General features: G+C 35.2%; 1 protein-coding gene across 1 annotated transcript in view; it reads right to left on the bottom strand.

Moving 5' to 3' along the window:
* IQCM (IQ motif containing M) overlaps positions 1-12,881 on the bottom strand; it is a 459,382-nt gene that overhangs the window by 422,481 nt on the left and 24,020 nt on the right. Inside the window, exons 2-3 of the mRNA XM_089301770.1 lie at positions 7,258-7,337; positions 2,213-2,474 (exon numbers count right to left, since the gene is read on the bottom strand). Of these exons, the coding sequence (XP_089157896.1) occupies positions 2,213-2,474; positions 7,258-7,337 (342 nt within the window). The remainder of the gene's footprint in view (positions 1-2,212; positions 2,475-7,257; positions 7,338-12,881) is intronic.

The following is a 12,881-nucleotide window of genomic DNA, read 5'->3' as shown; positions in this document are numbered from 1 at the left end:
TGGAGGGAAGTTATAGTGGTGAAAAAGCCACAGTAATCCAAAAGCTGTACTTTGGAAATTTATATTTATTAAATAAAAATTTAAAAAATCTGTTAATTCATCATAAGATAACCTCTACGTCTGAATTTAATCAATAATATTTAAAGGAACACTAGTTTCACTATGTGACATAAGATTTTTTAAAATGGGGAGTGTTTCATCAAATGAACTGGAGATAGTTAGGTTAAAAACAGTATATGTTACTTTTATTCATTATTTCTCAGAACTTTTTTTTTGCAACTAAGGTATAAATTTGATGCAAAAAATTTTAAAACCCATGCATAGTTTTTTCATACAACTTTTTTCCCAAATAAACCTTTTATTTAAGGAGTACAAATTTCATAAGTGCAACTTTAGGAATATAGTGATTCTTCCCAGATACCCACCCTCCCACTTCATCTCCTCCTCCCTCTCCCATTCCCTTTCTCCATTAAGATTCAGTTTCAATTAACTTTATACACAGAAGGCCAACTCTTTACTACATAAAGATTTCAACAATTGGCACACACAAAAAAAGCTGTTTGAGAATAATTTTTACAGTAAACTCTCATAATCTAACTCATTGGGGACAAGAGGTCCAGCATGGGAAGTAAAAGCACAGTGACTCCTATTGTTAATTTAACAAGTAACACTCATATATATGATGTCAGTGATTACCCTAGGCTCTTGAAATGAGTTGCCTAGGCTATGGAAGCCTTTTGAAACCTCAAACCTCAAACAAAGTGGAAGTTCTCTCCTCCCTTCAGAGAAAAGTACATTCTTCTTTGATGGCCACCTTCTTTCCATTAGGGTCTCACTCACAGAGATCCTTCCTGTAGGACATTTTTTGACTCAGTGTCTTGGCTTTCCATGCCTGAAATGCTCTCATGGGTTTTTCAGCCAGACAAGAATGTCTTAAGGGTTGATTCTGAGATCAGAGTGCTATTTAAAGTATTCGTCATTATATGAGTCTGCTCTGTGACTGTTTACAGGTTGGAACATTCTATCCTTTTCATTTCTATCTATTATTATTGCCAGACACTTGATCTTACTTATATGATCCCTTTAACACTTAATCCTATCTATATGATCACTTTAACACTTAAGATAGTATTTTTACCATCCAGGTTAATGGGATTTGGGGCCCTATGGCAAGTTTTTAAACTGTACCCTTAGAAGTAAGTCCGTAGGAATGTATGCAGAACTATATAGCTTTATAGTTACAAACTTAATGATCAATATGAATCATCAAGAAAGGAATATGTATTTTTTTCATATTGACCTGACTAGTAAATTCTTCATTAAGGTGAATTGCTCAGGACTGGACTTCCAAAGATGACACAAGGAGAAATACTGATATATTGACCCTCTTCCACACTTCATGCTTCGCTGCTGCCCTCATTAATAGCCCTTCCATCACTTCCCTGGACCATCTCTTTCCTGTACAACCTCCTCAGTAACTTCTCTGTAACCATACTCTCCACAGTCTCCACTGCCAGTTTTATTCTTTCTGACAGGAAAATGGCCTTTCCTATTCTCACTATTCTCTCCTTATCTCTAAGCAAACTTCTCCTAAAAAGCCATTTGTTATGAGATCTCTTTGATAAATTTTCATTCTGGCCCATGACTAGTTACTCTTCAATGTTTGCAGAATGCCTTGCATATACTCTGCTACAGCAAAGTTACACACATGGTTAAGATTATGTCTGTTCCTGTATTTATAGATGAGTATATGCATACATACATACATAGTTCAAAGGGGAGAAACTCTATAGCTCCCAAAAATATTTTTAGAGTTTTGTTAGAACATACTTAAAAATAGATTGCCTGTCTCACCTACCTTGCTCAACAAGACAACTCGGGGTATAAAATCAGAATTGCTTTAGCAATAGTGCAATCATTTTTCAGAGGATTTTTATTAGAAGGACTATCACAGCTGGAAAGCTGTAGACATGGCCGGCCAGTTCTTTTTTTCCTAAATTTTTCTTTCTAAGTAGGATGTTCTCTTCTCAACTCCTGGTGGCCCCCAGACAATTAGCAATTCTGTTACTCATGCCTTCTTACCCTTCATGGCTAAGATATAAAGTTTCAGCCATGATCTGAACAAGGAAATCCATGACAAGCACATGAGAAGCAATCACTTTTGAGCCTGCTGGCTTGCTGTACTTCTTTATCAACCCCCCCCAAAACTTACCTTCTGTACTATGAGCTGTGGACTCAAGCTTTTCTTTTATACTAAGAAGTTGAGGCTTCTTAAAGCAAGTTCGCTGTGAGGTCTCTTCAACATGTTCACTTTTGGGAAGTTCCTTGGGACAAATATTTCTGAGTGCTTTTTGATGTTCATGAACCACATCAAGTACTTCCTTTTTTTTAACATCCAAAGGTATGTATTTGATAGATTTTGGTTTTTGGTGTTTATTTTTAAAAACATTTATAGAAGTACCTTGAACTTTATTCTATAAATAAAATTAAAATAAATTTAATAAAATTTTATTACTGAATATATAATAAATTAATAATAAATTATATCTCTACTGAATACATCTTACAAAGCACCTTACTGTGTAAGAGATTTACTATAAGGGACAGGAGAGTAATCAGCTAAATCAGATATTATTTCATGTAGTCATCCAAAAGCCCTTCACAAAGATTAGGGTTTATACTCCAGTTGAAAAGAAATGTAAAATTTGAAGTAGCAACTTTCAGCTCAAGTATTCTACATTTAAATGCAGGTCTAAAGTCCATTTAAAAGCTGGAGTTTCAGGACCAGGGCTGTGACTCAGTAGGTTAATCCTCTGCTGGGGTGCTGGAATCTAGTCCCAGCTGCTCCTCTTCAAATCCAGCTCTCTGCTAGGGCCTAGGAAAGCAATATAAGACGGCCCAAGTGCTTGTGCCCCTGCACCTGCATGGGATACATGGAAGAAACTCCTAGCACCTGGCTTCAGATTGGCACAGCTCCGGCAGTTGCAGCCATTTGGGGAGTGTAATCAGTGGGTGGAAGGCCTTTCTCTCTCTTTCTCTCTTCCACTCACAGTCTGTAACTCTATCTCTCAAATAAATAAATAAATAAATAAAATCTTTAAAAAAAAATCTGGAGTTTCAAACATATAAGAATGTACTTAAGTGGCCAGTGTTTGGATCCAATAAGTTAAGCTAATACCTGCAAAGCTAGAATCATATGTCAGGGTAACAGTTCAAGTCTAGGCTGCACCACTTCCTCTCCACCTCCCTAATAAGGTGTCTGGGAAAGCAGTGGAAGTGCTTGGGTCCCTAGCATCCATGTGGGATGTGGGAGACCAAGGTGGAGTTTCAGGTTCTAGGCTTTAACTTGGCCAATCCCTCTCTGTTTTGGTAAATTTTGGATTGAACCAGGGGGATAGAAAATCAATTCTCTCTCTCTCTCTCTCTCTCTCTCTCTCTCTCTCTCTCTCCTCTCTCTCCCTCTCTCTCTTTCCTCTCTCTTTCTCTCTCTCACTTTCTCCTCTCTCTCTCTCTCTGTCAATCTTCCTTCAAATAAATAAAATAATACACCATTTTTAAAGAGAAAGAAATTATTTTCCATCATCATTTCATAACTTTAAGATGTCCACAAAATGCTAATATCCCCAAACTTTTTTCTTATTGAACTAGAAATCACTGTCATACATGGAGATGAGCTTTCAAAAAAACTATATTGATAATAGGATAAATATTTGTCATTTTAATCACTTAATTGCTTCATAATTGTGTCTACAACAAGCAATAGAAAAATATACATCTTTTATGTTTTTATTGGCAATTATCTAAGTAATGATATTTGTTCTTTAAATAGAGTTATAGCTCCTTTTCACCAAAAATGATTTAGAACAATTTAAACTGTTGCCAATTCATGATAGCAGCAATAAAGAATATTAGGGTGTTGTTAAGTTGGCAAGTACCAATGCCATCTTACTAGTTAAAGTGATCAGTTTAAGCTCATAATTGATTACAACGATAAGATTAAGTGTCAAAGGGATCACATAAATAAGACCAATGTCTGCTAATAATAATTGATAGAATTAAAAAAGAGGAATGATCCAACATGGGAAGCAGGATGCACAGCAGACTCCTAGAGTGGCAAATGCCCTAAATAGCATTCTGCCCTCACAATCAGCCCTTAAGGCATTCAGATCTGGCTAAAGAGCCCATAAGAGTTTCTCAGGCATGGAAAGCCAAGATAATTAAATATCTCTGTGAATGAGATCCCCGTGGAAAGAACAGGCCATCAAAGGAGGTACCTTTCTCTGAAGGAAGGAGAGAACTTCCACTTTGATTATGACCTTGTCTGTGAACTCAAGAGGCTTCCACAGCCTTGGCAGCTCATGACAAGAGCTTCGGGTGATTACTGACGTCATAAATAAGAGTGTCAATTGTTAAATCAACAACAGGAGTCACTGTGCACTTATTCCCATGTAGGATCTCTGCCCTTAATGTGCTGTACTATGAGAATTAAGGGTAAAACTAGACTGCAAACAGTATTTTATACTTTGTGTCTGTGTGGGTGCAAACTGTTGAAATCTTTACTTAGTATATGCTAAGTTGATCTTCTTGATCTTCTGTATATTAAGATAATTAAAAATGAATCTTAATGAAGAATGGGATGGGAGAGGGAGTAGGAGATGGGATGGCTTATGGGTGGGAGGGAGGTTATGGGGGGAAAAACTGCTATAATCCAAATGTGGTACTTTTGGAATTTATATTTATTAAATAAAAGTTTTCTTAAAAATTATTAATAAAGGTTAAGATTCTAAGACATATCCCTCATAACTGCAAACACTGTTAGTCTTCCATTCCATATGCCTAGCAGTAAAATCAACATATTTGAAAATTATTTTAAATTTATTAAAAGAAACTAGTTTCTGCTAATACGAAACTGATATAATTAAAAAGGAGAGAATGATTCAACATGGGAAGTGGGATACACAGCAGACTCATAGAATGGCAGATGTCAAAAACAGCACTCTGGCCTCAGAATCAGCCCTTAAGGCATTCGGATCCAGCAACAAAGCCCAAGAGAGTATTTTAGGCATGGAAAGCCAAGACACTCTGCCAAAAAAAAATGACCTAAATGAAAATGGGATCTCTGTGAGTGAGATCCCAGTGGAAAGAACGGGCCATCAAAGAAGGAAGTACCTTTCTCTGAAGGGAGGAGAGAACTTCCACTTTGACTATGACCTTGTCTAAATAAGATCGGAGTTGGCGAACTCAAGAGGCTTCCATAGCCTTGGCAACTCATGACAAGAGCCTTGGGTGATTACTGACACCATAAATAAGAGTGTCAATTGTTACATCATCAACAGGAGTCACTGTGCACTTATTTCCCATGTAGGATCTCTGTCCTTAATGTGTTGTACTATGAGAATTAACAGTATAAGTATTACTCAAACAGTACTCTATACTTTGTGTGTCTGTGTGTGCAAACTGTTGAGATCTTTACTTAGTATATACTAAATTGATCTGTGTATAAAGATAATTGAAAATGAATCTTGATGTGAATGGGATGGGAGAGGGAGTGGGTTATGGAATGGTTGTGGGTGGGAGGGAGGTATGGGGGGAAAAAGCAGCTATAATCCAAAAGTTGTACTTTGGAAATTTATATTTATTAAATAAAAGTTAAATAAAAAAAGATAGATGGAATTAATATGATCATAGGGGAGTTTGAAAAAAAATTCTAGGAAAGGTTTATAACAAAGTCTTTAAAACTTTGTGTGTTTTAGGTCACTGCTGTATATAGTACTTGCTTTGTTTAAAAATTTCCAAATTTCTTTTCACTTTAGCTTGTATTATAATTACCTCTAAATATTCCTAAATATTATCTTTTTCTCATATATATTTTTTCATTACATTTTCTGAGTTGTAGGATTTTTTTTGAGGATAAAAATTTGTCTTTTATTCCAAGAGGCTTTAAAATGTTTAGAAATATTTAGAAATAATTGCTTTGTTTTAAATTGTCCATTCCTTCCCAAAACATATTATAAGTACTCATTGTTTCTCTCATTAATAAATATGAAGACAAAGAAAGTAAAAAAATTATTAAAAGAAAACCTTAGTTAAGCAATGTTAACAAAGCTGATTACAGATTAAACCCACCAGTGCCAGTCTCAGCATAGAGAGTTATTCAAAAGTAACATAAAGAAAAATTACAGTCCTCTGCCCACCCAAGCAGCACTAGAAAATATTTTAAATATTTATATGAAATTCTACAATGAAAATTTTCTATGTGTTTGAAAAGGGGACAGGATCGTGTGACTCACAATAAACCATGCTAATGTACCCTTCCTTTACCTGTCTGCCTAAAAGCCCATTTGTCAAATAGCTATCCCTCCACCAAATTTCTGATATCTCTAGATGCCCTTCTTCAAATTCCCCTCGTGCTGACCCTCCCCTGTCTCTTCCCTGTCCGTTTCCTTCTCACCCCTTATTCTCACCTTCCAATTCCATGACATTCAGCAAATACTTATTGAGCCAAGAACAATGCTTGTTACTAGAGATGGAAATTCAAAAACGACAGTCTGCCCTGGAGGAGCTGTCAGACTGACAGACAGACAGTGCTAATACAAAGTGATATGGGAGAAGATAGAAGCAAGCATGTCATGCTAAGGGCATAGAAGAAAAGCATCTCTCAGTATATTTTCTAGTTTATCTTTGTCTAAAATAATCCCTTTGTTTAAAAGGATAGTCTTTTGAGATAATAAATCCAAATATTTCTGTTATATTTCATCAAAACATTAAAAACGTACTAAAGGTGAAAATTATACAAATATAACTAATTAATATAACTGAAAAATCTTTTAACCTTTTTTTTAATTTTAAATGCCCCCAACAGCCAGAGCTGGACCAATCCAAAGCCAGGAGCAATGAGATTCTTCCAGTTTTCCTATGTAAGTGCAGAGGCCCAAGCACCCAGGCTATCTTCCACTGCCCTCCCAGGCCATAAGCAGAGAACTGGATAGAAAGAGAAACAGCCAGGACACAAACCAGTGCTCACATGGGAAGCCAGAGCCACAGGTGGAAGCTTAGCCTTGTATGCCACAGCCACAGCCCCTAAAAAATTTCTAAATGCCATTTGAAATAAATTAATTTTTAAAGCTAGAAAGATTTCATTTTCTCATCTACACAGAATTTATACCAAATTAGGGCTCATGTAAAGCTTTGGAATAATCATTCTAGTGTACAAAATGGTTAATTTCTAAAAATAATAGGTAAATACAAAGCATTAACCTCCTTTATGTTCTCATGTTCAGCAATGAGATTTTTTGCCTCTTGAAAAAAATCTTGCTTCATTACATCTAATGTAGACCCTTAAATAGAAACAGAGAAACATTGCTAAGTAATTAATGTAATTTCTCATTTAACATGCTGAAACTATGAAATTAAAATTTTAGAAGCCATAATAAATCTCACAGAGCATTATAAAAAGTGAATTATATAAACAGACATTATGAGTAGATGTAAAATTAATAAAATATCCCTTAAATATATACTCTTTATTTTTAAAAAATCACCTTGGAATAATTGGAGTGATATTTTAAGTTATCCTAAATTATTAATACCAGGGAAACCAACAGAAACAAAATTTATATATATTTATATATATATATATATAGGTGTGTTAGTGTTCTTTTTTTAAAATTATTTACTAGGTATTTATTACAGTATTTTTTTATTTTTAAGCATTCTTTTTTGAGAAACAATTAACTATGAAGAATAACCAAGAATGATACATCTTTTGCAAGCACTTACATATACTGTAGCTTACGAACATAAGAATATCCTCCATTTAATACATTAAAATGAAGTAAATCTTTGAGGACAAATTTTACTATTAACCGTCATATCCAACTCTGAGTAGAGAGATCCTGCCTGGGAAGTTAGTGTACAGTGACTCCTGTTGTTAATTTAACAATTAACACTCTTATGTATGACATCACTGATCACCCAAGGCTCTTGACATGAACCGCCAAAGCTATGGAAAACTTTTGAATCCACAAATTCCTTCAGGATTTAGACAAGGCCATAAGCAAAGTGGAAGTTCTTTCCTCCCTTCAGAGAAAAGTACATCCTTCTTTGATGACCACTTCTTTCCACTAGTGTCTCTCCCACATAGGTCCATCATGTAAGACAATTTTCGTAACAATGTCTTGGCTTTTCATGCCTAAAATGCTCTCATGGGCTTTTCAACTAGACCAGAATGCCTATAGGGCTGATTCGGAGGTCACAGTGCTACTTAAAGCTATTGCCATTCTATGAGTCTGCTGTATGGACTGCTTCCTATGTTGCAGCATTCATTCTTTTTTAACTCTATTATTATTACCAAATACTTAAACATTTATAGGATCACTTTAACAAGTAATCCTATCTGTATGATCACTTTAACACTTACACCTTCCACATGATCACTTTAACACTTAAATACCATTTTTACCATCCAGCTTAAGGGAATTTGGGACCCCACAGCAAATTTTTACACTGTACCCTTAGAAGTAAGTCCATAGGAATGTATGCAGAACTATACAGTTTTACAACTATAAACTTCATATATTTCACAATTACAGTTTTAGAAACATGGTGATTTTTCCCACCATGCCCACACCCTCTCCACCACACTCCCACACTTCCTCCTAATTCTCACTCATATTTTTCACTAAGATCTATTTTCAATTAACATTATACACATATGATTATCTATATGATAGTAAAGAGTTCAACAAATAGTATGAAAAAAGGGCTGTTCACATATTGCATTTTAGGTGCTCTATTAGTTATCACAGGAGAGGGAGAATATATGGTATTTGTCCCTTTGGTATTGGCTTATTTCACTAAGTATGATGTATTCCAGTTTCATGTTTTTTTGCAAATGACTGGATTTTTTTAACCACTGTGGAGCATTCCATGATTTCTTTATTTTCTTTATAACTTCTTTATCCAGTGTTCAGTTGTTGGGCATTTGGGTTGATTCCATGTCTTAGCTATTGAGAATTGAGCTGCAATACACATGGGGGTACAGATCACTCTTTCATATGATGATTTCATTCCTTTAGTTAAATTCCAGGAGTGGAATGGCTGGGTCATATGGTAGGTCTACATTCAGATTTCTCAGATGACTCCATACTGTCTAATACAGTGGCTTTACCAGTTTACATTCCCACCAACAGTGGGTTAGGGTATCGTTTCCCCCACATCCTCACCAGCATTTATTGTTTGTTGATTTCTGTATGAAAGCCATTCTCATTGGGGTTTCAATTTGCATTTCCAGGAGAGCAAGTGATCTTGAGCATTTTTTCATGTGTCTGTTGGCAATCTGGATTTCCTCTTTTGAAAAATGTCTGTTTAAGTCCCTTGCCCATTTAATAACTGAGTAGTTTGGTTTTTTTGTTGCTGAGTTTCTTCACCTCTTTATATATTCTGGTTATTAATCCTTTATCAGTCGTATAGTCTGTAAATAATTTCTCCCATTCTGTCAGTTGCTTCTTCACTTTGCTGAGTGTTTCTTTTGCAGTACAGAAGCATCTCAATTTGATGTAATCCCAATTGTTAACTTTGACTTTGATTGCCTGCTTCTAGGACCTTTGCCAAGAATTCTTTGCCCATGCCCCTGTCTTGCAGGGTTTCCCCAATGTTCTCTAATAATTTGATGGTATCAGGTCATAGATTTAGTTATTAAATCCATTTTGAGTGGATTTTTGTGTAAGGTGTAAGGTAGGGGTCTTGAGTCATACTTCTCTAAGTAGAGATCCAGTTTTCCCGGCACCATTTGTTGAAGGGACTGTCCTTGATCGAGGAATTGGTTTTAGCTCCTTAGTCAAAGATAATTTGGTTGTAGATGTTTAGGTTTCTGGAATTTCTATTCTGTTCCATTGTTCTATTCATATGTTTTTGTACCATTACCAGGCTGTTTTAACTTCCCTGTAGTGTGCCATGGAATCTGGTGTAGTGTTTCCTCCGGCCTTATTTTTGTTGTATAAGATTGCTTTAGCTATTTGGGGTCTCCTGTGTTTCTATATGAATTTCAGCATGATTTTTTCTAGATATGAGAAGAATGTCCTTGGTATTTTGATTGAGATCACAATGAATCTGTAAACTGCTTTCAGTAATATGGACATCTTGATGATATGATTCTTCCAATCCGTGAACTTTTTTTTGTATCTTCTTCTATTTCTATTTATTTAATGTTGTGTGAGTCTCTCATAGAGCTCTTTGACATTTTTGGTTACATTTATTCCAAAATATTTTATTTTTGTTAGATATTGTAAATGAGATTGATATTAGAAGTTCTTTCTTAGCCGTGGCATTGTCTGTGTATACAAAATCTGTTGATTTTGTGTCTTGATTTTATAACCTGCTACTTTACCAAACTCCTCTATGAGTTCCAATAGTCTCTTGGTTGAGTCTTTTGGATCCCATATATATAGAATCATGTTATCTGTAAATAGGGACAGTTTGACTTCTTCCTTCCTAATTTGTATCCCTTTGATTTCTTTTCTTGCCTAGTGGCTCTGGCTAAATCTTCCAGGAGTATATTGAATATCAATGGTGAGAGTGGGTATCTTTGACTGGTTCTGGATCTTAGTGGGAATACTTCCAACTTTTCTCCATTCAGTAAGATGCTGGCTGTGGGTTTGTCATAAATTGCCTTGAATGTGTTGAGGAATGCTCATTCTATGCCCAAGATGCTTAGAGTTTTCATCATGAAAGGGTGTTGTATTTTATCAAATGCTTTCTCTACATCTATTGAGATAATCATATGGTTTCTGTTCAGCAGTTTGTTAATGCATCACATTAATTGAATTGCAAATGTTGAACCATCGCTGAATACAAAGATAAATCCCCCTTGATCTGGGTGTATAATCTTTCTGATGTGTTGTTAGATTTGATTGGCTAGAATTTTGTTGAGGATTTTTTTATCTATGGTCATCAGGGAAATTAGTCTGTAGTTCTCTTTCTCTATTGTATCCTTTTCAGGTTTAGGTATTAAGGTAATGCTGGCTTCATAAAAAGAATTTGGGAGGATTCCCTCCATTTCAGTTGTTTTGAATAGCTTGAGAACAATTAGACTTAGTTTGTCTTTAAACGTCTGGCGAAATTTAGCATTGAAAGTATCCAGTCCTATGCTTTTTTTTTTTCCTGGAAGGGTCTTTAGTACTGATTCAATTTCTGTCTTGGTTAAGGTCTCTTTAGGTTTTCTATGTCTTCATTGCTCAATTATGTAGGTTGCATGTGTTCAGGAATCTATCCAATTCTTCTAGGTGTCCCGGTTTGTTGACATACAGCTCTTTGTGGTAATTTCTGGTAATTCTTCTTATTTCTGTGATGTCTGCTGTTATATTTCCTTTTTCATCTCTTATTTTATTTATTTGGGTCTGCTTCCTCCTTTTCTGGTTAGTTGGGCCAATTATATGTCAATTTTTTTTTTTATTTTTTCAAAGAACCAGCTCTTCATTTTGAACTTTTACATTTTTTTGTTTAGTCTTTATTTCTTCTCTAATTTTAATTTTTTCTTTACTCCTACTAGTTTTGGATTTGGTTTGCTTTTGTAGTTTTTCTAGATCCTTGAGATGCATTGATAGCTCATTTACTTGGTGCCTTTCAAATTTTTGATGTAGGCACCAACTGCTACCAACTTTCCTCTTAACACTGCTTTTGCTGTATCCTATAAGTTTTGATATGTGGTATTGTCATCCTCAGTTGTTTCAAGGAATTTATTTATTTCTTTTGATTTTTTCAGTGACCCACTTTTCATTCAGGAGCATATTGTTCAGTCTCCATGTGTTTGCATATGTTCTAAAGATTCCTAGTTGCTGATTTCCAACTTTATTCCATTGTGGTAAAAGAATATACATGGTATGATTTCAATCTTTTGGAATTTAAAGAGAATTGCTCTATGGCCTAGCATGCCAATCCTAGAGAAAGTTCCATATACTGGTGAGAAGAATGTGTATTAAGCAGCTGTAGGATGAAAAGTTCTGTAGATATCTGTTAGGTTCATTTGGTCTACAGAATTGGTTAACTCTTTTGTTTCCTTGCTGCCTTTGTCTGGTTGATGAGTCTAAGTCTCCCTTTATATCCAGTAACATTTCTTTTAAATAGCCTGGTGCCCTGTAACTAGGTGCATACACATTTATAATAGTTACTTCTTCCAGTTGAATTGATCCTTCAATCATTAAATAGTGCCCTTGTTTGTCTGTTTTAACAGTTTTTGTGTTAAAGTCTATTTTGTTTGATATTAGGATGGCTACACCAGCTCTTTTTTGCTTTCTGTTGGCATAGAGTATCATTTTCTATCCTTTAACTTTTCATTCTCCAGGTATCTTTCTTTGTGAGATATGTTTCTTGTAGGCAGAAAATAGATGGGTTTTATTTTTTAATCCATTCAGCCAGTCAGTGTCTTTTAACTAGAGAGTTGAGGCCATTCATATTCAAGGTGACTATTGATAAGTAACAACTTTGCCCTGCCATTTTTTCCAAAAATATTCCTATTTTTTATATTAGATTTCCTTTGTACTTCTACTGAGAGATTTTCTGCCTTCACTTTCTTTCCTAGTGATGACCATGTTTCTGTGTTCCTGTGTGTAATACATCCTTAAGTATCTTCTGCAGGGATGGATGAGTGGTGACAAATTTTTTCAATTTTTGTTTGTTATGGAAGGTCTTTATTTCACCTTCATCCATAAATGAGAGCTTTGCAGGGTACAATACTCTGGATTGAAAGTTTTTCTCTTTTAAGCCTTAGAATATACCTCACCATTCTCTCCTAGCCTGTAGGGTTTCTGATGAGAAGTCCACTGTGAGTCTAATTGGAGATCCTCTGGAAGTAATCTGGTGTTTCCTCTCTTTATGTTTTACTG

Source organism: Oryctolagus cuniculus, chromosome 8 (assembly GCF_051225735.1).
Source record: "Oryctolagus cuniculus isolate XC-2025 breed Fujian yellow rabbit chromosome 8, ASM5122573v1, whole genome shotgun sequence".
NCBI classification, from domain to species: domain Eukaryota; kingdom Metazoa; phylum Chordata; class Mammalia; order Lagomorpha; family Leporidae; genus Oryctolagus; species Oryctolagus cuniculus.
The sequence above is the reverse complement of the archived record's forward strand: the minus strand, read 5'-3'. Positions and strand labels throughout refer to the sequence as shown.